Below are 27,259 nucleotides of genomic sequence, written 5' to 3' on the forward strand. Positions count from 1 at the left end.
AAAAAATTGGGCTACACTAGCTAAATTTTGCCAATTTTGTCACCCACATAATTTTATGTTCTCTTTTAACTAAAAGAGTTGACGCTTTTCATTTTCCTAGTTCACAATAGACAGGAAAACTCTTTCCCCGTCCCACCGCACAACTCGCCTCAAAATTCTTTTCTTTTTGGTAGGAAGGGCAAGCAAGTCAACCTTGTCATATGGTTGCGTTTTAAAGCGAGGAAAATTATGGGCCATCCAGGATTTAGATCACCACCACATGCCACTATTAAGAAGAGTCAACGGCACTGTCAGATGCGGGTCTTGAATCCTCTTAGGAAAGCAGAGATTTGGATTTGCAAACCCTTCAGAGTGGTCTGAAAGGCTGTCACTGATGCCATCTGCCATCAGTCACCATGCCAAATACACACTTGCCCTTATTGATGAAAAACTCAAGTTCTTTGTCCATTAGAGCATCAACTCACACATCTAATTATACGCCAAGCCACTCCTTTCATCGAACCCTCACCCACGTAGCCACATAGCCTTCCCCCACATAACTACGCTTCACCCACACACATAATTAAATTTCTTGCCCATATATTAATTATATCTTCAACATAGGCAATTACAGCCCCCCTCTTATAAATATAGTTACATCATTCAGTCACGCATCTAATGATCCTCTCCTTGACCTATTTAATTGCATTGCCCTGCTCAAGGACCTAATTACATTCTTTTTTTTTTTTTTAAGATTTATTTATTTCTCTACCCTTCTCCCCCCTGCCCCAGTTGTCTGTTCTCTGTGTCTATTTGCTGTGTCTTCTTTGTCTGCTTCTGTTGTCAGTGGCATGGGAATCTGTGCTTCGTTTTGTTGTGTCATCTTGTGTCAGTTCTCCTTGTGGGCGGCGCCATTCCTGGGCAGGCTGCACTTTCTTTCGCGCTGGGCGGCTCTCCTTACGGGGCGCACTCCTTGCACGTGGGGCTCCCCTACGCGGGGACACTCCTGCGTGGTGCGGCACTCCTTGCTCACATCAGCACTGCGCATGGGCCAGCTCCACACGGGACAAGGAGGCCCGGGGTTTGAACTGCAGACCTCCCAGTGGTCCCTAACCACTGGGTCAAGTCCACTTCCCCTAATTACATTCTAACCAGTGCATCAAGTCCCCAAACCTCCAACAATATCCCTCAGATGCACATCTCTTTCTATCTGTACCCAACTCACTGTAGGTCTTCAACTAAGGATTGGCAATTTCCCACAAGCAAATTTCTAGTAAGCAAGGTGCCCAGTTCAAGAGGCAAAGTACAGGCAAGATGCAGCAAATCAAAAGGAGATTTCGTACTTTCCAACAAGTAAGGAAACATCCATTTGCTTTTTAAGATAAATTAAAATTTCTGCTCTTTTCTTATTTTGCATGTATAAGCATTTTTATGATAAAATATCTAGTAATTAATTTATTTCAGAGAAAAGTGCTTCATTTTAAAGATATTTAATTATGAATCCCTTAAAAAAAAAAAAGCATGATCCAAAACTTCACCAAGAGCTATATGTTTACAAATACTAATTACAGAATATTTGCATGTCCCTACCATTTAAAAAGTTTAAATTCAGTATTATGGTGTTTTCTACACAGGATGAATTTCCAGAAATTGAGTGATGTGAATATTTACATAGCGGATACTATTGCCCATTAAAAATTCGGATTCAATCTATTATAAAAAAAATAATACAAGCATTCCAAGGAGTATTCCGTCATTTTTACATATGATCATTTATTCTGGGTACCAATGATGGAAGCCAAATATCAGTTCTCATGACCATTACTGGTTAACTGAAGCTTCTTATGGCTATTGTTTGTGGCCCATGGGATCTGAATGCCAAAGCTATGGCTTTTGCTGTGCCCATATTTTAGGCCATAGTTGGCCATATTTCCAAAGTCCTTAAAACTGTTTTGCATTTGTTTTACGGTGGCAAAGAAATAAAATATAAAGGGCATGCACAACATTTCAAAGGTTGTGACCAGTGAGTCTTCATGGTGGAGCAGAAAATGAAAGTAGCGGCAGCAGGAACTAAGCCTCAAGCCACTGCTAGACAAGGCTTTCTCAACTCCCTCGTTGGAATCGCTACTGAAGGATTCTTTTATGCAAATACAGACAGTGAGGGCACCTACCCATTTAGGAGCACCACCTGCAGCCTGCCTGCATGCCTCCAATCCTGGGTTTGCCATTTCTTCCATGACCCAATCCCACTTGGTCATGGTATATAATGCTGTTGGATTTGGTTTGATAGTATTTGGTTAAGGATTTTTGCATCTATATTCATAAGGGAATCTGGCCTGTCATTTTTTGTGTGGTTTTTTTTTTTTTTTGGTATCAAAGTAATGCTGGCTTCATACAATGAATTACAAAATGTTTCTTCCTCTTTAATTATTCAGAAACATTTGAGAAGAAATGGTATTCTTTAAATGTTTGATAGAATTCACCAGTGAAGCCATCTGGTCCTTCAGTCTCTGTACTTGTTATACGTTTGTTAAGGTTTTCTATTTCTTCTTGAATCAATTTAGATAGCTGGTATATTTCTAGGAATTTTTCCATTTCTTCTAGATTATCTAATGAGTTGCATACAACTGTTCATAGTATTTTCTTACATTTTTTATTTCTGTAAGATAAGTAGTGATATCACCATTTCCTTTCTGATTTTAGTTGTGTCTTTCTCTTTTGTTCTTTGTCAGTCTTGCTAAAGGTTTGTCAATTTTATTATTTTCAAAGAACCAAGTTTTTGTTTTATTTTCTCAATTTTTTAAATTCTCTATTTCATCTATATTCTCTCAAAACTTTATTTCCTTTCTTCTGTTACCTTTGGGTTTACTTTGCTCTTGGTTTTCTAGTTCCTAAAGATGTAGGGTTGGTTATTAATTTGAGCTCCTTCTGCTTTTTAAATATTAACATTCATAGCTATAAATTTCCCTCTGAGCATTGCCTTTGCTGCATCCTATAAGTGTTGGTATGTTGTGTCTTCATTTTCATTTGTCCCTCAGTATTTTCTAATTTCTCTTTGTATTTTATTTTTAACTCATTTGTTGTTTAAGAGTGTGCTGTTTAATTTGCACATATTTGTAAATTTTCCAGTTTTCCTTCAGTTATTGATTTCCAGCTTTATTCCATTGTGGTTGGAGAAGTTACTTATATGATTTCAATATTTTTAAATATATTGAGACTTCTATGCCCTATAAGGAATGATCCATGTGCACTTGAAAAAAAATGTGTATCCTGCTATTGTTGAGTGAATTGTTCTGTATGTCTCTAAGATCTATTTGGTTTATAGTGTTATTCAAGTCCTGTATTTCCTCATTGATCTTTTTCTGTCCAGTATTGAAAAAGGTGTATTGAAATATCCAACTATTATTACGGAAGTATTTATCTCCTCAATTCTATTAATGTTTGCTTCATATATTGTGGTGCCCCATTGTTAAGTGCAGATATGTTTATAATTATTGAAATTTATTTACTTGACCCTTTTATTGATAGATAACATTTTCTTCATCTCATAACAGTTTTTTTTAATTTAAAGTTTATTTTATCTAATGTTACTAAAGCCACCCCAGCTCACTTTTGATTACTATATATATGGAATACATTATTTTTCCATCCTGTTGCTTTCAACCTGTTTGCATCTTTGGATCTAAGAGGGTCTCTAATAAATAACATATAGTTGGGTTATGTTTTTTATCCATTATACCAATCACTGACTGTTGACTGAAGAGTTTAATCCATTTATATTCAAGATTATTACTGATAGGGCAAGTTCTATTTCTGCTATTTTGTTAATGGTTTTTGTAAGTCTTACACTTTTTTTCTGTTTTTCCTCCATTACTGCCTTCTATTTTATTAACATGATCTTTATAATGAGCTGTTTTGAATCACTTATTTTTTTGTAGTATAATTAGCTTTATTTCTTTTTAAGTTGCAAAACTACTTTTTTTGGTCTTTATTTTTTTAATATTACATTCAAAAAATATGAGGTCCCCATATATCCCCCCACCCCCTCACTCCTCCCCCATAGTAACAATCTCCTCCATCATCATCAGACAGTCATTGCACTTGGTGAATACATCTCTGAGCACCGCTGCACCTCATGGTCAATGGTCCAGATCATAGCCTGTGGGTAGAGCTGCTGAGACCTTCAGCCTTGTCGTGCTGCGCACCGCCAGATGAGCAAACTCTCAGGCGTACACGCTTTAGGGCACACCCTAAAGATGGCGCACCGGCAGAGAGCGGAAGCGATCAAGCACCACCCTCCTGCCTCCGTCTGTTAGCATACAGTCCAATTTAAAAATTACACAGACGCTACACTGCGCTAGCGCCAATAGCTAACTGACACCTCGCTATTAATTCTATATAAGCTGCTGATCTTGCACAATAGAGTAGATTCCTGTCCTGAAACAGTCTCCAGAGTGTGTTTATCTCCGTCGTCCTCACCCCAGCGGGTAACCGAGTTCAACAATAGCCCACACTTTCATGTTCCACCCAGTGGGCCATGGGAGGACATACAATGTTCGGTAACTGTCTCTGCAGCATCACCCAGGACAAGTCCAAGTCCCGAAAACGCCTCCACATCTCATCTCTTCCTCCCATTCCCCGCACCCAGCAGCCACCATGGCCACTTTCTCCACACCAATGCCACATTTTCTTTGATTACTAATCACAATAGTTCATGAATAGAATATCAGTAAGTCCACTCTAATCCATATTCTATTCCTCCACCCTGTGGACCTTGGAATGGTTGTGCCCATTCCACATCTATATCAAGAGGGGGCTTAGATTGAATCACTTATTGTTTTCTTCAGTGCAGTTTTTAAAGATATTTTCTTTATGGTTACCATGGGGCTTATATTTAACCCCCTAAATCTATTACAATTTAGTTTGTGTTGATTCCAATTTGACTTCAATAACTTACACAGCAGCTTTCAACAGTTGCTGCCAAGAGGGCAGAAACCAAGGCCAGCATCCGCTCTGAGCTATAAGGGATCTGCCAGAGCAGAAATGCCCACACACAGAAGAACAAAAGAATTAGCCAAGGAAGGTGCATTGGCCATTTACATCTTGATGGATACTGGTGGGAGGCCAGAAGCTACAGTTGCCCAGAGAGCCAATTCTGAGGCCAGCTTCCATCTGGTCTCTCAGGTATGTCCCAGACTGACCTCAACTTTTGGAGGATAAGGTTTCCTCTGCCCTCTCTTATCCCAGCCCCCACCATTTCCCCAGCTGCTGCCACAGGGCCGGAGGAAGGTGGGGGGCTGGTCCTTGCTTCCTGCTTTCACCTACAAAAGCTGAGCTGGGCAGCCCTCCCTTCCTCTGGCACTCCACTGGCTGTTTTAAGGGTCTAGTCTGGTTCCAGAGTTACCACCGAGTTAATTCCAATTTCTTACTAGCTCATTAATTTTCTACTGGAGGAAGCAATTATTTTTTATTCTTAAATCTTGTCAATTATCTGCTGGTATTGCATCCTGCAAGTTCAATAAATGTTCAAAAACTGGAGCAGATCAGAGGCACATTAAAATGTATTTATTCTCAATTAGTCATGATAATTATTTATTAAAGCTGTGTACAGTGGCATGTAATATGTGTGGCCTTGAATCAAATCATTTCATCAATACGTGCAGAGACTTTCAAACTTACTGCTGTTGGTATTGCTTTTATCTTGTTTGTTTTACAATGGAAGTCTGATGTCGTTTTTCAGACAAGATCATATACGGATAAACTCCACTAAAAAACAAAATATAGACAAACAAAAAAAGGAAAATGCGATTTAAAGGTAGAGGTAGGTGCCCCTCCCTAACCTCTTGATTTCTCCCTGAGAATCCAGAAGTGACACTTAGACAGCCCCAAGGAATTTGAGGGTGCTGAAAACCACTAATCTAATCAAACGCCATTTTTTTCAGAAATGAGGAACAAAATACATCAAGCGACCTTCAGTTAAGGACATTTGGCAAGTGTTCACTGAGTGCCAGCCAACCACAGACCAGGCATCTGGGGTCTGAACCAAGAGCCCTAGTCCCCAGCTCAAGGGTTTGTGCCACTAAAATGTGGGGTGAATTAAGGCACTCATTTTGAATTCTACTATAAATAGTATGCAATTACTCAGTAATACATCAGTTTGCTCAATTGCTAATACAATTTAACTGATTAGTCACCTGAACTAGCAGAACCAGAATCAATTGCTTCCTAATTTAACTATTGCTTGCATTAAAAAAAAAAAAAAAAAAAAAAGAAAGCCTGCCCAGGATGGATTGCTTCATATTTAACTACTGTAGTCCATTAAAAAGCAAAGAAATCAGAGATATTCTCTTTGGGGAAAACTGGCTCCTGCTGCTTTATTTACCCAGCTTTGTAAAAATGTATGTGTCATCCTTTCCTGCTGAGAAAAAGAAAAAGGAGAGCATCTCCTTATTGCCGGCTCTGCCCCTTAACTGTCTCTCAGGACTTTCACACACATGCCTCCAATCCAGCTCTGATTCCCCCAATCCCACTCATGCCTCTGCTATTTCACTCTACCTGCTTGTGCTATCTTCTCCCCTTTTTCCATGGTGGTCCATGTCCATCAGAATCATGTGAATGCATGTTAAAAACACATATTCTTGGTCCCACATCAGCCCTTTTGAAACAATCTCGGTAGAGCTCCGAAATCTGACGTTTCCCCCAAACTTCTTGTACACAGTAAAGTTTGTTACCCACCAAATCCTGCCAGCTCTCAGATACAAATCAAGGTGTCCCCACCCCAGAAGTTTCCTGGCCAAGTTTCACCTTCTGGGATGAGAACTCACAACCCTGCCTGCTGCCACAGGAGTGCACTTACTCTCAGTCCTGCTCACCAGGTCCTGGGCATTTGGTACCATGTTTCCCAGCCACCATTCTGGGTACATGCCCATCCTCTTCCAATGCTAAGACCCTCGAGAGTATAAACCATGCCTTGTAATGCATACTGTTCTCAAAGTCTACCACAAGAGGTACAGAAAATGTTTTGACAGACTGACTGGTTGATTGATTTACCCATTCCAGTCTATCTAGAACAGGGTTCTTAACAAGGGGTCCGGGAGCTTGAATTGAAATTTTTAAAAAAACTTATTTTTGTGGGGCTGTGTTGGTGCGGTTGTGATATATTTATTAAATAATACACAGTATAGTGTGGACTTCGTAAGGGGGCTGTGGTCTTCACCTGATTGGCAAAGGGGTCTGTGCAACAAAAAAGGTTAAGAGCCCCTGATTTGGAGGAATCTATCTAAGCTAAGGGAGCAAATCTGTTAATTTTTTCAGACTACCGGCATAAAGATTAGAGAAACTGGTAAGGACACAGCTGAGTTAAGGGTCTAGCAAAGGAGTTGCAAAATCAGATGCCTACAGAAGCCAGGCAGGTAACTGAGTGAAAGGCAGATGAAAGGTAACTGTGATAAACAGAGGACATGTGGCCAAACCAAAAGGATGCAGAGCTGCTCAGTGACTACAGGTGGGCAAGGGCACCCAGTGCAGCCAAGTATTCTGGTTTTTTCCCACGTGATACTAAAGATCCAGGTTTGTATGTGAAACCTCCTTTTTAAACATTGGCGATACAGTTCAAATGTTATTTTTAAGCAACAAAGGGCAAACAAAACACACTGGCAGGCAAACTTTGGCTTGCTGGTAGCCAGTCTGCATATTCTGCTCTAGAATCCATGCAGGGCTCTGGCAATCTTACATTTATTCAAAGAGCAGGAGATAAGAAATGAGAGTAAATCTTAGGCTATGCAGGGAGATGTAGGCAAATACATGTTTTAGGGAATTTTCAACCAATGCTTGAAAGACTCCCTTCTCTGTACCAGGCTCAGAAGAAATAACTTGTCCTTTTATAAGGCAGTTAGTGAAATGTTCGAGAGTCCAAGAGACAAAAAGCACCAGGAATGGCTTTGGGAAAGTCTCCCCAATTTCTGTTCAAAATAACATCAACTGGTATTCAGATATTACTCAGTGATTTCTCAGTTTCCTGCCGCTAAGGCCTCTCTTCTTTAAAGTAAGTGTTGGCTGTTTGTTTCCTAACGGAACTGGAATCATCTTATCGATACTTCCGCAACCTGCTTTTGTATTTAACTATAAATTAGGGACACCTTTCCATCATGATTTAATGTCAGCTTAGTACCCACCATTCATAATTTGACCAGTCCCTTACTGCTGACGATTTTAAGAGGTTCCCACTTCTTTACTACGATAAACAACACTGCCGTACACATCCTTGCCCGACAGCAGGTCCAGGAAGGTGGATGTAGGGGGTCTTGGCCCACTCCATTGCCTCTTTTTATGAGACCAAAAAGTTGGCCTAATTGACGGAAAGCACCACACGGGAGCCTCTTCCAGAGCCCCCATCCAGCCGGGTGGCTGTCTCTAGCCGAGCCCACACAGAGCCACTCGCGTGGCCCCTCACCTGACCCACCTCACTCTGTGCCTCTGTGCAGTCATCTCCTCAAACACCTGCTCTCAGGAGACGTGGAGCTGCTGCGTCAGGCGATACGCTTCCTTAGGTTTTTCCTAAACAACCACAAATGTCTCAGCAGATAAAAACTGTACCAGGCACACTGGCCCCAGGTGCAGGAGAGCATTGATATTCTCCACCTCCTCTCCATCTACCTTGAGAAATTTGAGTCCTATCAACACACCTTCGCAACTGAGTTCATCCACTTCCATCTTGGCCCAATGGATAGGGCGTCCGCCTACCACATGGGAGGTCCAAGGTTCAAACCCAGGGCCTCCTTGACCCGTGTGCAGCTGGCCCATGCGCAGAGCTGATGTGCACATGGAGTGCCTTGCCATGCAGGGGTGTCCCCCGCGTAGGGGAGCCCCATGCGCAAGGAGTGCGCCCCGTAAGGAGAGCCACCCAGCACAAAAGAAAGTGCAGCCTGCACAGGAATGGCGTCACACACAAGGAGAGCTGACACAGCAAGATGACGCAACAAAAAGAAACACAGATTCCCATGCCTCTGATAAGGATAGAAGAAGTCAGAAGAGGTCACAGAAGAACACACAGTGAATGGACACAGAGAGCAGACAACGGGGGTGGGGGGTTGGGGGGAGGGAGAAATAAATAAAAAATAAATAAATCTTTTAAAAAACCCAACACAATGAAGATCTCCCTGTACACCACCCCAGCTCTTCATCCTATCATGTATTGTGGGTTGACTTGTGTCCCTCAGAAAGACGTGCTGAAGTCCAGACTGCCCGCCTCTGTGACCTCGTGGAAACAGGGTCTGCCCAGGGGTAATCGGCTAAGACGAGGTTGCACTGAAGCACGGGGGCCTCATCAGTGTGGCCGGGTCCTGCCGGGAAGGATGAAGGCAGAGGCAAGGCAAGGCAGGGCTGCGCTAGCATCCACCAGCCAAGGACAGCAGGACAGCCGGCAGACCCCGGGGACGAGAGCAGGGAGTCATCCCACAGATTCCAGAGGGAGCACGGGCCTCCGTGATTTCAGGCTCGTAGCCCCCACAGCGGGCAGATGCGGAGTGCGCGCTGGCTGGGCCACCTGCCTTGTTGGGGGACCCAGGAAGTGGCTTTATCATGCTGTCGGCATCCTGTGGAGTGTTCCTCAGGCGGAGGGGAAAGTTTAAATGGTTCAGTTCACAGGCTTTGGCTTCTGCAGCCTGAGTTCAAATTCTGGCCTGGAATCACAGGTTGGAACGGGCTTCTGGCTGTGAGACCCTGAGCTGGTCACTTGCCATCTCGCAGCCTCTGCTTTTACAGGTAAAATGGAGACTCGAAGAGCAGCCTTCTCTTTGGGGATGATGGGACAGTGCGTGCAAAACCTGAGCACAGAGGCTAGCGCACAGTAAGGTCCAACCAACAAGAGCAGTCAGATCACAAAATAATAGAATTGACTCACTTTTCAGTGAATTTTCTCTAATACATTTGATTTTCATTAACACTTTTTTAAAGATTTATTTATTTTTTATTTATTTCTCTCCCCTTCCCGCCCTCCCCACCCCAGTTGTCTGCTCTCTGTGCCCATTCGCTGTGTGTTCTTCTGTGTTCACTTGTATTCTTGTCAGCAAGACCCGGAATCTGTGCCTCTTTTTGTTGCGTCATCTTGTTATGTCAGCTCTCCGTGTGTGCGGCGCCATTCCTGGGCGGGCTGCACTTTTTTCGCGCGGGCGGCTCTCCTTACGGGGTACACTCCTTGCATGTGAGGTTCCCCTATGTGGGGGACACCCCTGCGTGGCACAGCACTCCTTGTGCACATCAGCAGTGCGCATGGGCCAGCTCCACACAGGTCAAGGAGGCCCGGGGTTTGAACCTTGGACCTCCCATGTGGTAGGCGGACATCCTAACCACTGAGCCAACTCCACTTCCCTCATTAACATTTCCTACACATTTGACCTGAAACGTTACATTTTCAGAAACTGATTGATTTGAGTAAGTATCTATGTTTCTAACTGAAAACAAAAACATTGAATTAAAACAAAAATTTGTTCAAGTCAGTCTTCCTTGTAAATGGAATATCTTTCAACTTAGGAAACTTTTGTAGGAGTTATAAGCATTTCCCATGCACTGCTTTAGCTTATGTGCTGGCCATGGAGCCACAACTAGTACATGGAAAGATATTTGAAACTTTACTAAAATACACCTTTTTCCTATTTATTTGGCCAAATTCATTTGCACCTCCTCATCAGTGCCACCCCCTTCTCTCTTGCAACTGGGGCAGCCTTTAACACGAGGTAGGATAGTTCCATGGTATCTGCATATTCCAGCGATGCACATATTTTTTTTTTCTTTTTTGTACTTACCAGTAGGTCAACGCAAAGAATGAACCTCTGGTTGTTTTTCCAGTGAACAGGCTTTCATGGACCATTTGGCTCCCATATCCCTTAACTGACTCAGTGAGAAAAAAATCACGTCAAGTGGTGGTTTTCAAGGTTAGAAGAATTTCCTTTCAAGTGCACCAAACGATGCCAAGCCCCAAAGAGGCGCTGGCGGTAGAAAGCTCTGGAATGCCTCCTTTGGTCCTCAGGACTTCCCAGGCCCATCTTCGTTAAAGAAAACTTAGCAGGCAGATGGAAGAATAATATGTATAAACGCCGCATCATGTGTGAAATGCATCTAATGAGTCACCAGTCTTCTAAGTGCTCAGGCTGTGGAAACGACCACCACGTCATGGAGAGGGGAACGCGTAAGCACACGAATGGCAGAGGCAGAGGATTCTGTCACTTCCTCTGTGACCTTGAGACAGTAGCTGCACCTCCCTTAGCTTAAGCTTCGTCATCTATAATACAGGGGGAAATACAAAAAGTACCTCCACACAGAACTAGGATGATGATACTAATAAAAAGCACCCAGCCTGGCACTTACAAACCACTCAGCAAATAATAACTATTATTACCCTATAAAGTACCAAAGCCCCAGTAGCCCCGCTGGTCTGCTCTCCTCCCTGTCCAGTGACCTCCTGCCCACACTCATCTCCACTGTCCCTCTATGATCTGTACCCTCCCCTGTCCTTCATACATCTTCTCTCAACCATCTGGAACAGAGAAAGCATATTTCTATACACTGAGACCCCCATGGTATAATATATTCTCTAACATGAAATGTTTCCTTTAGGCACTCTCTTTAGAAAGACACAACATGACCGGTGACATTTTCTGGCCATTATTTTTATTAGTATGGTAACAGTTTGCTTTTTACCTCAAGATTTCCTAGCCTTCACTTCATGTTTTATAAATGCTCACCCAACAGCTTATCTCCCTAAATCTAAATCTTCATCTTTGAAATCCTTCCTTATCTCTATTTGTTCATGACATAAAATGTCAGCAGTGAAATTATAAAATGCATTAAGAATTAAATGACTTCAGTTTATTTCTTAAATGTTTGATCTTTTCGGTTCTTTCTTCTGAATATTGCAGAGCTTACACCTATTTCTTTTACAAGGCCATTTCCTTGAAAAGTGATTACCATCTGGAAAAGACGTCTAAGGAGCTTACTTTACATCCCCTACTAATTTCCAGAAAAATCCCTACTCCAAGTCAAAAGATGACTGTTCTAACTGCCTGCATTACACACTTAGTTTCGTGTTACAATCGGGCTGAAACCTTTTTGTTGTTTTGAGTTCCAAGGGGTTAAAAAGTTACACCTGTCTCTGGGATGAGGTGGTTTGAGACCTCTATCATCTGGCTTGTTTCCTAAACATACTGGCTGACGGGGATACGGAGAATAAAAAATGTTTTCCTCCAGCAGCAAAGCCGAGATAAGTTGAAAACAAGCAGGCTGGCTGTCATTTCATGTAAAAGATGGTGACCGTACAGCAGCGGTAATTTCCAAACACAAACATCACTCCTTTCTCTGGGGGGAATACAGGTGCGGGACTGTCTCAGGGTTAGAAGGGGAGAAGGAGCAGGGCCTCCACGCAGGGCCCCCGACCTGGGGCTGCCAGCTCGGCAGGCAAGAGGCCGGCTCACACCCTCTTTTTGCTTTCCCACCTTTCCTTCTGCCTGGGGAGCAGGCAGAGACGCCGAGCTGACACCCCCGACGGGAATCTAAATCTTCAGCAAGAGCAGCTGATTGCTCCTCTGTGGTGTCGCGTAAGATTGATTTCCTTGTAACACCTGAGACCCTAATGGATCCATAGCCAGCCAAAAGCCACCCCCAGTCACAGGGACGGCCAGGCTTCTCATGGCCCTGTCTGACTGTCTCCACTGTCTTAGCCATTCCAAGCTTTCCCCAGCTCACTGCTTCCACGCAAGGATTTCCCCCTCCACTCTCTGAAAAGGGCCTGAAAATCTCATTATATTTATACCAAAGCATGGTCTATGGGGCCTATCAGGATTACAGTTGTTGGTTATAAATAATAAACCACGCAGGTCAGTTCATTCATTCCAGGAAATAGTATTGACTATCTACTAGGCTCCAGCAACCATCCTCAGCATTGAGATACCACAGCCCTCTACTCCCTAGAATGAAATACTGTCCCCAGAAAGCGTCCCAGCTAGTGCGAAAGAGAACCATGCACCTAAAACTCCCAGAGCTGAATCTGTGAAGGTGCAAGTGAGAGGAGCTCGGAGCCCTGAAAGAACGTTAGACAAGGGACACGACAAGCAGGATCTAAGGCATGAGCATGAGTTGACGGGGTAAGGAAAGGTGAGAGTCTTCCAGAAAAAGCGGCAGCGTGTAGGAAAGCTCTACAGGAAGAGGGAACATAATGTTGACGAGGAGCTGCACAGTCCAGCAGTGCAGAGAGTAAAGAGGGGGAAGGAACATTTCGGCAACCAGTGCTTAGCATGGTCGGAAGGGACCAGACCAGGCCGTGTTTGACTTTCTCCTAAAATCAATGGGAAGCCACTCAAGGGCTTGAAGGATGGCATTATCTGACTTGCATTTATTATTATTGCAGAAAGATAATTCCGGCAGTGGTGTGGAATATGGACTGGAGAGAAGGCCTGATACAAGAGGCCCGACTGGGGCAGCGGACTTGGCCCAGTGGTTAGGGCGTCCGTCTACCACATGGGAGGTCTGCGGTTCAAACCCTGGGCCTCCCTGACCCGTGTGGAGCTGGCCCATGCGCAGTGCTGATGTGCGCAAGGAGTGCCCTGCCACGCAGGGGTGTCCCCGCGTAGGGGAGCCCCACGCGCAAGGAGTGCGCCCCGTAAGAAGAGCCGCCCAGCGCGAAAGAAAGTGCAGCCTGCCCAGGAATGGCGCCGCACACACGGAGAGCTGACACAACAAGATGACGCAACAAAAAGAAACGCAGATTCCCGTGCCGCTGACAACAGAAGCGGACAAAGACGACGCAGCAAACAGACACAGAGAACAGACAACTGGGGTGGGGGGGGAAAGGGGAGAGAAATAAATAAATAGATCTTTAAAAAACAAACAAAACAAGAAGTCCAAATGAAAGACGATCACAGACCTCTAGGCACAATGGCATTGGTGCTTGGAAAAGGATGGAAGAGGCAACGGGGGAAAATAAGGAATGTACATGAGAGAGGCAATCTTCACAAATATCAAAACGCCCTTTAGCCCTATCCATAACACTGTAATAGTTTTAGGGGCATGAAATGTTCTCTTATCCTCAAAAAGCGCTTCTGTTTCATTTACAGTGAACCCATCTTGACCTACACCCCACTTATCCTAAATTTCTCTGCTAAACTTACCCACTCACCTGTTTTTCTGACAAGCGGCTAATTTCTTAATGAACAATCTGTCCGAATTCTCTCCTTCCCTCAACTTCTGCTCCCTCTGGACTGCGTGCCGTCACAGGCCTTGACCTAATATTTTTTGTCTGAAAAATTCTATAGCTTTCTTGCGCCGTGTCGAGTCTCTGTCTCGTCCTGAGGCCACGCCTGGGACTCCTGCAGGTTCCGACCTAGTCGCAGGCCACGGAGGCCCATCCGGGCCTGGGCAGAGAGAGTCTGCGTGTGGAGACCCACAGCTGTGAGAACCCTCCTCGGGTTACACACCAGCGCCCTTCCGGCCCTGGCTTTGAGGCGCAGTTCTGGCAGCTTGGCTTCTGTCTTATTTTCAATGCACAGTCCCAGGCTGTCCATCCGGATTCCTGATGACCCACGCATCCCCACTCTACAACTGTGCTTGTGCTGCAACTCTGTTCTCAAGAACAGCCCCTAATTGTCCTGTAACGCTGGGGACACACACTTGGTCTACGTGAACCCCTGCCTTGATAGAAGGTTCAGGTCCAGAGTTCTAGAAGGCCAGGGCCCCCTGCCTTCTTCTAGGCCACACACCTTGGCAGCTGCCACTTGCCAAAATCCTCCAGCCTCGAGGCCGGGGAGTTGTGGCCAACTGCTCTTTAGCTGTACCTCAGCGATGACTCTCCCCCATTTTTCATCTCTGGGTTCTGCACACTCTGAGCACACCATGTTACCCCTTAACTTCTGGATGTTGCCAGCAATGGCCTGTGGCGAGGCCCTAAATCCTCCTCGCAGGCTACTGCCCGGGCAGCCTTTCTGCCCTCACGGCTGGGATCGCTCCCTCATCCTACCCCCACCCAACACTTGCCCCGCCCTGGTGGGCAAGTTTAGCTTTAGGACTGGTCCCTCCAATCTCCCGGGGTGTCCTGAACCCTGCAGATGACAAGGTTATGGTCAGCAAGTCCAGGAGTGGTGACAAGGACACTGAGCCATCTCACAAGAGATCCAAGGATGGAAAGGGCAGTTAGCGGATGTAACGTGGATGTAACACAGTGAATTTATATGAACTCACACAAACAATCCAGAAACCATCCTCTGTGCTCATCTGTATTTCTTTATTCCCTCACCAAATTAATCAAGCCAGAGAAAATTCAGTATTGATATGGTTACCTCTCTCTAAGTTAATTGAGTGTAACTGTATGCATTTAAGAGACCCCCTGATAAGAGTTAAGAAATGCTAACGAGCATATTAATAGCAGAAATGAAACAGAAACTTCCAGTTTCCCAGATTAATGCTCAAAACTATATCAAAATAGAATGGAAATTCCCTCTTTCTACCCCTGGACCTTTACCAGCAGCAGCAGCAGCAAAAAAAAAGATATACCAGCTTTTTCTACACACACACAGTTATGTCACCAAACCTAAGGAGAAAATGTTTTATGGAACATTAACACCTTTGGGGAATTTTATCACTCCTGTCAGACTTAAGGGATGAGATATGACCTAGTAGTAATTGGTGTCATGCATTTTTTTCAATTGTTTCCAGGAAGCTAGAAGCCTTGGCCATAATCAGTCTTTGTACTGAATTTTACACACTGTCAAATACTTTAGAAAGATCTACACCATGGCAATACAGATCACTCCTTACGTTTATATTTCATTTTATTCTCAACCATAGACATCCTGTGAATTTTCATTTGAGAAAGATCTTAATTGTTAATTATTTCTAAATTTGGAAAACAAGACCTCTTATAGCTCTGCTATGGGCTTACTCCATTGTATTACCTCCCTGCAAATCGTTTCTTTTCCTTTCTCTACAAAGATAGATATTTGGAAGTACTTGATGATTTATCCTCCTCATCTCCTCATTTTCAGAGCAATGTGAAGAATAGTGGATATTCCACTGGAAATTAATAATTTACATATTTGCACTCTAGTTTATCTTGATTGTTACCCAACTATAATGACAGATGTATAAAATTGGTAGTCTATGGCATTCTCTACTTTGTATGTCCCTAAATCTCAGACTAAACAGATTCGTTTGTTCTCACCATTCATTGGCCTGGAAAATTAAATTTCCAGTGTTGTTTTTTCTAATAAATCAGTTCCTGGTATTACCAAATGCCAAGGAAATGTTTGACTGTCGTGAATGTTTATACACATAATAAGTGATTAAATTACCATATATTTTTATAGTGCAGTCATTATAAAGCACTTTTACACCCATAATATCATTTGCCTTTGTTTCTTATAACACTGGCATATGAAGATCAGATAACACTCAGGGTGAAAATGATCATGTGGTTGGTCTGGTATCATAAATGTCATCCTAGACATTTATGGCTTGGTCTAGAATCCATGTCTCTAGACTCTATCCCCTGTATAGTTCTCTAACTTTGGCTTTTGGCCAAGAACAATAGGGTAAATTATCTAAATTATTTAATGACAGTGGGCAAATATTTTGAAGCAATGTGCAAAGAATAATTTTTGCCTCCCTCGGAGAAACCGGTTTTTCCCATTATAGAAATGAAAATAATGTAACTGGTGCCCCGCCCCCCTCCACTTTTTCCAGTGTGGGTCACTTAGGGAGTTCAAGGCCAAAAGCAGAGGGAAACTCCAGTGATTGTATATGCTCCTATGGCCTGCACATTTACATACTATTTTTTTCTCCCAAACAGCTGCAAAAGAAATTTTTCCATTTCTTCTATGGGTGTTCTTTTTTCTCCAATTGTCTTTATTTTAAAGATATATAGATCACAAATAATGTTACATTAAAAAACATAAGAGGGGATGTGGACTTGGCCCAATGGATAGGGCCTCCACCTACCACATGGGAGGTCCGCGGTTCAAACCCTGGGCCTCCTTGACCCGTGTGGAGCTGGCCCATGCGCACTGCTGATGCACGCAAGGAGTGCCCTGCCACGCAGGGGTGTCCCCCGTGTAGGGAGCCCCATGCGCAAGGAGTGTGCCCCGTAAGGAGAGTCGCCCAGCGCAAAAGAAAGTGCAGCCTGCCCAGGAATGACGCCACACACACAGAGAGCTGATGCAACAAGATGACGCAAAAAAAAGAAATACAGATTCCCGGTGCCGCTGGTAAGGATAGAAGTGGTCACAGAAGAACACACAGCGAATGGACACAGAGAGCAGATAACTGGGGTGGGGGGAGAGAAATAAATAAATCTTAAAAAAAAAAAGTAAGAGGTTCCCATATACCCCACTCTCCACCCCACGCCCACTCTGCCCACATCAACCACTTCTTCCATCGTTGTGGTACATTCCTTGCATTTGTGAATACATTTTGGAGCTCTGCTGCACCACATGGATTATAGTTTACATTCTTCCCCAGTCCATTCAGTGGGTTATGGCAGGATATATAATGTCCAGCATCAGTCCCTGCAATATCATTTAGGACAACTCCAAGTTCCAAAAATGCCCCCATATCAAATCTCATCTTCCCTCTCCCTGCCCTCAGCAACTCCCGTGGCCACTGTCTCCTCATCAATGATACAATTTCTTCCATTGCTAGAGTCACAACAGTTCTATAGCAGAATACCAGTAAGTCCACTCTAATCCATATTTTATTCCTCCATCCTGTGGACCCTGTGATGATGAAATCCACTCCACCTCTAAATCATGAAGGGGCTTAGTTCCCACATGGTTGATGGATGCGATTCTCCTGCTTGTAGTTGGCAGGCACTCTCGGTTCCCTGGGAGTCCCTTATATGGTATATGTGACTTTACTACGATCTAAAAATTTTTTGAAGACAAAATTAAAAATTAAAAAAAAAATGACTGAGGAAGGAATGAAAGAAATTGCCTTGCCACTGTACAGTTTCTTCCTTCTTAGCCAGTAGCTGTCCCTTGGATGCCTGCACGGTCTCAGGTTTGGAAGTATTATTGAGTAAACTCTATTTTGGCCTAAACAAAAGAAGCTGACCCTACCTAGGGTTCCCCCAAAGTGGGACACTTTCCATCACACCGTTGCCTCCAAACACACTGACACACACATTGCAGATCCTAAAGAAGCCATGTGAGGTTTAAAATTCTGCCCTTCATGCTTAACAATCAACAACTATTTCACCAAAATTGTAGAGCCATTTGGAAACAGCTGCAAAAAAAATGTCACGCTCAGTCTCCTGTCGTTCTTAAAGTGGTCCAGCCCCAGTGGGGACATGGAGAACCCTCAGCAACACAGAAGGCTGGGAATGGGCAGCACACTAAGTGGGAAGCACTGCACTGGGCACGAAAATGAGAAACTGTTTCTGTTCCCCAGAACAGGGCAGTGAAATAAGGAGAAAGGATTGTAGATAAGGGTAAGCTGTAGCTATGTAACTACAGTTACGTAGATAACAGTTACATGAGGCAGAATGGAGTACAGCTGATGCTAAGGCAATGGGAGGCCGTGGGAGGACCCAAAGAGAAGCCACTAGTTGTCATTTAGAAGAGTCATGTGGCATTTCCACGCAGCATCTCAACCGTACCCTCCTAGGGGCCCGCAACATTCCACAACACACGGGGCGTCTTCTTTCTTGTGTTTCGCCTTGGAAAAAAACAGAAGAAAAGCAGGCAAAGGAACAACAACACTCATAATGGTGGTTAATATTTATTGCGCATTTAGGAGAAAAATATAAAGAAACAGGTGCATAACCCGAGCCCGCGAATGAGCAGCGTGGCGTTCTTTTACTGAAACTCAGAGACAGGATGGAGGCTTTGTCCACGCTGGGGACCCTGGACCACCACTCGGGCATCTCGGCCTCATCCCGCCACTTCCTTCCCCAGGGAGCTGAACGAGGCACATCAGTTTCCTAGCCACAAGCGAGAAACTAAGAAACACTAAGAAATAACAACAGGAATAGGAAATAACCTTTCTTTTTGTGATGCAAACTGATTTCCCAGGATTTCTGTGGATGCGTCCGTCATTTCAGAATCTCAAGAGAAAAAACATGCATAGCTTGAAAAAAAAAAAATCGACTCCCTGAACTGGCCGAGCCTTTTGTAATGCCAGCACACACACAATGAAGTAACTACCTCTGGTCCCTGCAGAAAGAACCTTTTTCTTCTTTATTATTCAGGGAAGTTTCCTTGGTTTTGTAACTGGCACCAATAGGCACAGAATTCATTTGCACATCTTTAAAGAGGCAATGTTTCCTAGTATCCTACTGCTGCAACTGACAGATAAGTCGGGTGGCTGCCTTATATTTCCTTAAACGTCTCTATTTTTCAAATTTAGTTTCTAGAACAAAGAAGTAGGTTAGTATGACTGAAAGTGCTCATCTTTAAAAGCACTATTTTGGTTTTCCTTTATCATGCTTCTATGTGATGAGCTTCTCCTTATCTCTCCTTCATTTCATAGCTAGTTGATATCAGTTTTTGTGTAGAAAAGAAACTGCAGGTTGCCTTGCTCAATCTTTCTTCTGCTAGCCTTCGAAATCTCGGAAGTTAAAGAATAACCCCTCTTGGACTTCTTTGCAGCTCGCATTCTGGATACAAATTAATCTTCACCTATCAGACGCACCTGAGGGACATCTGGAAGAAGAAGGTGTGTCAGAGCCACCTTTCTGCTGGAGGCGTTGGTGACTCTGTGCTGACAGCAGAGGGTAGAACTTCCGGATGCCGACACACAGACATGGCAGTGGGTTCCTGAACTTGGCAATTTCAGGAGCATCAACTGCCTTCCACTGTTCCATTCTTCAATGATTTTTTTAAAGTGCCTAATCCCCTATATTAGCTATCTTTCTGCAAAAAATATTTTGGATGGTTTTTGTCCCTGCCTTAAACCCTGACTAATAAAAATTAAATTCTTCGTTTCTCAGGCTAAGGATGCGGTGTAGAACCAGGACAACATTTACACAATGCTTTCTAGTTTACGAGGTATACTGACCTGCTTCTCTAAGTGGGTCCTCACCACAGCTGTGGGAAGTAGAGAGGACATGTGCTGCTCTCTTCGTTTTAGATGAGAAAGTTGAGGCTCAGAAGAGTTAAGTGACTTATCCAAGGCACTTAGTAAGAGATAGAGACAAAAGCGAATCCTACATTTTGTGACTCAGGCATTTATTTGATGCTAGGAAGGCTCCCAAAGGCAAATGAAGGAGAGGAAGTACATGGATGCTAGCAATAAGTTAAATTTTCTATTTCCTATTTAAAACTCAAAATCTTATCATTACACTCGACAATGATTAAATTAGACTAAAATATCTAAGAACGAGTCAGAAAATGCAGGTACTTCATACCATGTGGGAATTTGGATCTGTTAGAGCCTGTCCCTCAGCTCTACGGGACCCTTCCTTTAAAAACCCTCCGGCTATTACACAGATTCATGACGGATTCAGTCTCTCGTTCCAGCTCTGATTCAGGATTCTCCCTCTGCACAATCATCCAGCCAAACCAAGAGTGGCTGGAAGACTTGGGGAGACTAAGGTTCCTTCCTCATTCTCTCGCAATTGGCGATTTCACCTAAGATCTCTCTCCCTAAGTTGGGCTCCCTAGAGCAAATATTTCCTTTTCACCCCAATTGCTGACTGGATATATTTTAGTAAAACATTTTATTTCAATGCTCAGGAAGCCAAGGAGAAAACTTTAAATAAGCAAAGCTTGATTTAGACCACTTCAGAAGTGGTCAAACTGAACACATTTCTGCCATATCCACCACTTCCCCAGTTCCTAGTAGTCTAACCACAGGGTTATTATCATTCAAAAGCTATAAGAAGGGTTCCACTCTTACAGGGTTACATTCTTACAGAGTTATCATTCAAAAGCTGTAAGAAGCAAATTTCTGACCATATGGCACCCCACTCACTGAGAATAACAGGCATTTTAAGAAAACATTCCAATATGACATATTCTTAAGATCATTCCACAGCCAACCTCAAGACATTGGAATTCAACAATTCCTTGACCATTCTTTGCTTGCTTCCCTCACTGTCATGGAATTCAGGTCAAAAGGGACAGGGAAAGTACAACTCTATAGTATCCTATTTCCTCCCCTGCATAAAAAGATCTTGTGATTTCTTCCTGGAAAAATGACAGATAGAAAGAAAAACACTTAAAATTATGAAGAGAAGAAAGGAGATGAAACAGAGCTCCAACTGGTTAGGCAGACAATTATCTTTTCTCTTTGAGATATCAAGAAATATAAGAAATCACAACAAAAGGCAACAAACGATATACCAACCTGGGGGAAGAGAGAGTAAGTTGAATTGTCAATGGTGAATGAGTATAACAACTCCCCATCGTACCACATGCTCTTCCCCATTGGGGAATTCATCTTAGTCATGGCAAAGAGATGCGCGGGGTCACAGCAATCTTCCATTTGTTTCCTAGGAGAGAAAAGAGAGACAGTGAGAAGCATAGGTATCGTGGGCAGAGACTCACTTGTCATTCCTCAGACCTGTGCAGCCTTCCCTCGGTGCCAGCGCCCTGAAACATCAGCGTCTCCAGGGCGGTTACACTACTATTAACTCACTCTTCCAGCCATCTGAATGCATGACTAGACTATTTCATAATTAAAAACAAGAGCTTAAGAAAGTTACATCAGCTCGCAGATGCAGTGGAAATACATCAAAAGGCAAAAATGATGATGACAACTGCAGATTCACTGATGGATTGGTTTAGACATCCAGGTCCAGGAAAGACTTGGGGAGTTCATGGAAATGCATCTTTCTCCTCATTTAACAATCAGGTGGTGAAGTTCAGCGAGGAAGGACTTTACATGAGCTGTACATAGCAGGGAATGCAGAGAATGGTCCAAAGGAGGGTAATGTGCCCCAAAACTGGGGACAAGATTAGAGCACAACTGCTCTGAAACAATGAAATGCATGATGGGATTCCAGACAGGGGCGAGGCCACCTGCCTTCTCCATGCCCCACAACACAGTCTTTGGGGTTCTCGCTTTCTCTGCAGGCTCAGGAGTGCTTGACACAGCTGAGCACAGTGACCTCCGGGACCTCACTCCCTTAGCACCTTAACACCACCATCCCCCTTCTGGGCTGGCTGGTGGGCTACTCGGCTCGCACCTCAAAGGTCAGCCTTGCTACCAGGCCACAGGGCCATCTTGACATGGTCTAATTTAAAACCTGCCAGAAACCCATTCTGTTTACTCATTGAACTTCTGCAGGTAAAAGAGTTTATTGTGAATACAACAAATTGCTGACATAAACACCCTAAAATGCCCCTCCAAATGGTGGGCGGCCCAGTTTCCTCTGATAGCCTTCGCTGCCCCTGGTCCAGAAGAGCTGGAGGTGGCAGGAGAGTAGGATGACCCAGGCTAGAATCCTGACTCTGCCACTTCCCAGCTCTGTGGCCTGGGGAAAGTTACTGTGCTTCCAAGCTGGCCTCAGGACCTTTTCATGTGTCTGACTCTCTGAAAACATACAGGAAGAGGATTTCATACAAGTTATTGTATGAAAGGATAAAGGATAGATACTGTCACATTACTCTTAGCCATCCAGGCATCTGCCGCAGCTTTAGGGGCTGAGCAGGTCTGAGGCCTCCTTGCCCCCTCCGGGCAGTTTTCTTCCCTCCACACTATACTCTTTGATAACTTGCTTGGCTTCACCTTCACAAAGATTTCAAAATAAAGCACACAGGGCAGGGGATTGGGAAGAACATCTTTATCGTACCCAAATTGCTGGACTTAGTGCCACTTCTTGGTGCTATACCATTGTTCCATTTCTCACCAGTTGCAACTCTCTTCCCTTTCCTCTTCCACCTTATTTAATTCTTTTTTTCCCTTTATCAGAGAAGTTGTGTGTTTCCAGAACAATCATGCATAAAATCCAGGAGTCCCATATAGCACTCCACCCCCAACACCTTGCTTTGATGGGGAACATTTGCTACAATTTTTACAGCACATTCTCATACTGGTTCTATTAGCCAAACCCATGGTTTAACTTAGGGTTCACTGTGTGGTACAGTTCCACGGATTTTTAAATTTTTATTGTTACCATATAAACAAACTAACATTTCCCCTTTTAATCATCTTCAGATACATATTTCAGTGCTGTTAATTGTGTTCACCATGTTGTGCTACCATCACCACCATCTATTACCGAAGCATTTCCAGCACTACAAATAGGAACCCTGCACACTTTCTTACCTTCCCATTCCCTATCTTCATCCCATACCCTGATAACCTATATTCTACATTCTGACCTAACAAGTTTGCTTACTCTCTTTCAACTCAGTGAGATCATACAACGTTTGTCCTTTTGTGTCTTGCTTTATTACTCTACCTTTTGTGTCTGAACATGATGTCAACACAGAAGGTTCATCCATTTTGTCACATCAGGACTGTATTTCTTTTTACAGCTGAGTAATATTCTACTTTATGTATATACCATATTTTATTTATCTGTTCATCAGTTGATGGACCCTTGGGTTGCTTCCATCTTGTCACAATTGTGAATAATGGCACTATGAACAGTGGTGTGCAAGTATCTGTTGAGTCCTTCTCTGCTTTCAGCTATTCTGGGCATATATCAAGTAGTGGGAATGCCAGGTCATATGGTACTGTCTTTCAGAGCAGCTGCACCATTTTACATTGCCACCAGCAATAAATGATTTCTCCGCATCCTCTCCAACACTTGTTATTTTCCATTTTTTTTAATAGCAGCTATTCTAATAGGTGTGAAATGGTACCTTGTTGTGATTTTGAGTTGCATTTCCCTGATGGTTAATGATATTGAACATCTTATCCTGAGCTTTCTGGCCATGTGTATATCTTCTGTGGAGAAATGTCTGTTGAAGTCTTTTACCCATTATTTATTTGACTTGTTTGTCTTTTTGTTGTTAACAACTTCTTTAATTTATATCAGTGTTTCACCATTCAAGGGCTATTTGATCCCAGGGAGTAGGTTTTATAGTAAAATACCTACATTTCTTCAAAAGAAATTCCTAGGCACTACATTCAGTACAAAGCAGAACTAGGTATGGGTTAAGACTATCTTTAAAAATAAGTAAAACTAGAGGATTGTGGGAAGATGGCATCCAGTTAAGAGAATGGGCTCAATGTTTTCACAAAAGCAACAGAGAAAGAGCCAAAAGGTGACTGAGAGACCTACTTTGGGGGTCAGTAGACCAGGACAGTGCTACACAACTCCCAGAAACATGAGGGACAGAGAGACGAAGAACCCGAAACAACCAACGTGAGTTACCAAGAACCCATCACAGCCGGGAAGGGCTTCCCTCCCCCACCCCAAGATACTAAGATGAGGTAAAACACCTGACTCACTGCAACCAACTAAGAGGGGGAACAGACATTGTCCTCCTTGTCAACTGTTTTGAAGGAAAAGGGAGGGGTAGTCAGAGGGCTCTTCTTTAGTGAATTTGGCCAGCAGAGGCTGCTTTGAATCACTGCTCTGGAGGTTCAATACAGGAACGCAGGAAAGCCAAGACTGAAACACCTTCATGGAAACCTGCAAAGATGAGCACCATCTCCTGGTCAGTATGGAAATTGCATAGGGAAAAAAACTGCCATTCTTTCTGTATCCTAATCCTGGGAGAAAATCTGCACCCCATGAGTGAGTCCCTATCCTGATTTTGATAATTTGAGACTTAGAATAAGTTGAACCAAATATCAAAGAAGAGCTGTGAAGAAAAAAATAAGAGAGAAATTGGACATCAGAGTAAATTCACCAACATATTCAGATGCCTAGCCACCAACAAAAAATTAGAAGCAATATTAGGAATAAGGAAGAAATGGCCCAGCCAAAGAACAACCAAATACCCTGAAGAGATATAGGATTTAAGACAATTAATCAACAATAATCACACAACTCTCCTAAATAAAGTCAAAGAATTTAAAGAAAATATGTCTAAAAAACAAAGGATATTAAGAAAACCCAGGGGGGAACATAAAGCACTATTTGAAATTCTGCAAAGGAAAGCAACAGACCTTATGGGAATGAAAGACATGGTGGATGAGACTAAAAATATATTAGAGGCACTTAAAAGCAGATTTGAATTGCTTGGAGACAGAATTAGTTGTTTGGAAGACTGACCATCTGAACTGGAAAAGACAGGAAAACAGAAAAAGAAAAAGAATGGCAAAAATGGAACCGGATCTCAGGGAATTGAATGACAATGCAAAATGTCCAAACATATGTGTTATCGGTACCATGGAAGGAGAAGAGAATGGAAAAGGAGTAGGAAGAATATTTGAAGAAATAATGAACAAAAATTTCACAACTCTTATGAAAGACATACATATCAATATCCAAGGACAATGTACCCCAAACAGAATAAATCCAAATAGACCTACCTGGAGACACCTACTATTCAGAATGACAAATACCACAGATAAAGAGAGGATTCAGAAAGCAGCAAGAGAAAAGCAAAGTATTACATACAAGAGAAACTCGATAAGATTAAGTGCCAAAGTATCATCAGAAACCATGGAGGCAAGAAGAAAGTGCTTTGATTTATTTAATGTACGGAAAGAGAAAAACTCCTAGCCTATAATTCTGTATCTGGCAAAACTGTCCTTAAAAAATGAGGGTGAATTCAAAGTCTTCATAGACAAACAAAAACCGATAGAATATGTTACCAAAAGAACAGAATTACAAGAGATACTAAAGGGATTGCTGCAGCTTGAAAGGAAAAAACAAGATTGTTTAGAAGGATAAACTACAGGGTAAGAAGACAGACAATAGAACGATATGAAAACAGAGAGCCAAATGCCAAAATGGATGAAGTAAATAATGCCTTTACTTACATAACTTTGAATGTTAATGGCTTGAAATCCTCAATCAATGGCATACCCTGATAAAATGGATTAAAATTTTTTTGAACCATCTATATGCTGTCTACAAGAGACATATGGACACAACCAAGTTAAAAGTGAAAGGTTGGAAAAAGTCCATGCAAATAGCAACCAAAAAAGAGCTGGAGTAGCAATACTAATATCAGACAAAATAAATTTCAAATGCAAAACGTTTATAAGGGATGAAGAAGGTCATTATATATTAATAAAAGGTACAATTCAGCAAGAAGTAACAACTATACAAAATATTTATGCACCTAATCTAAGGCAGACACTGGGAAAACTGAAGGGAGAATGATAGTTGGAGACTTCAATACACTGCTGTCAGTATTGGATAGAACATCTGGACAGAAGATAAATAAAGATACAGAGAACTTGAATAATGTGATAAATGAACTAGATCTAACAGATATCTATAGAGCACTGCATCCCAAGCAGCTGGATGTACATTCTTTTTAAGTGCACATGGATCCTTCTCCAAGATAGACCATATGTTGTCTCATAAAACAAGTTTCAATAAAATTAAAAAGATTTAAATTATACAAGAACACTTTCTCTTATCATAACAGAATGAAGCTGGAAACCAATAATGGACAGAAAAGGGGAAAATTCATAACTATATGGAGATTGAAAAACACTCAATCAGTGGTTCAAAGAAGAAATTGCAAGGAATTTGGCAAATATCTTGAGATGAATGAAAATAAGAACACAACCTAGCAAAACCTATGTGACAGAGCAAGGGTAGTGCTGGGGGGGGGGGGGAATTTATAGCCCTCAATGCTTCCATTAAAAAAAAAGAAGAGCTAAAATTAAAGATTTAACTGTATACTTCGAGGAACTACAAAAAGAACAGTAAACTAATCCCAAACCAAGTCAAAGGAAAGAGCAGAAATAAATGAAATTGAGAACAACCAAAAATACCCAATAGAATCAATAAAAGCAAAAATTGATTCTTTGAGAAAATCAATAAAATTGACAAACCCTTAGCTAGACTAACAAAGAAAAAACAAGAGAAGACACAAATAAGTAAAACAAAAAATGAGAGGGGGGACATTACCACAGACCCCATAGAAATAAAGGAGATCATAAGAGGATACCATGAATAACTGTATGCCAAAAAACTCGACAATGAGATGAGCTGGACAAATTCCTAAAATCACACAAACCACCTACACTGACCCTAAAAGGAACAGAAGCCCTCAACACACCAATCACAATCAAAAGAGATTGAAACAGTCACCAAAAGCCTCCCAAAGATGAAAAGCCCAGGACCAGATGGCTTCACAGGTGAATTCTACCAATCATTCAAAGACAATCTAATACCAATCTTGATCAAGCTCTTCCAAAAAATTGAACAGGAAAGAACACA

General features: G+C 42.7%; 1 protein-coding gene across 1 annotated transcript in view; it reads right to left on the reverse strand.

Moving 5' to 3' along the window:
• Window positions 1-27,259, reverse strand: part of ST8SIA1 (ST8 alpha-N-acetyl-neuraminide alpha-2,8-sialyltransferase 1) — a 149,596-nt gene that overhangs the window by 79,107 nt on the left and 43,230 nt on the right. The window contains exon 2 of the mRNA XM_004448656.3: window positions 21,304-21,448. Coding sequence (XP_004448713.2) covers window positions 21,304-21,448 — 145 coding nt within the window. The remainder of the gene's footprint in view (window positions 1-21,303; window positions 21,449-27,259) is intronic.

This window comes from Dasypus novemcinctus, chromosome 20 (genome assembly GCF_030445035.2).
Source record: "Dasypus novemcinctus isolate mDasNov1 chromosome 20, mDasNov1.1.hap2, whole genome shotgun sequence".
NCBI classification, from domain to species: Eukaryota; Metazoa; Chordata; class Mammalia; order Cingulata; family Dasypodidae; genus Dasypus; species Dasypus novemcinctus.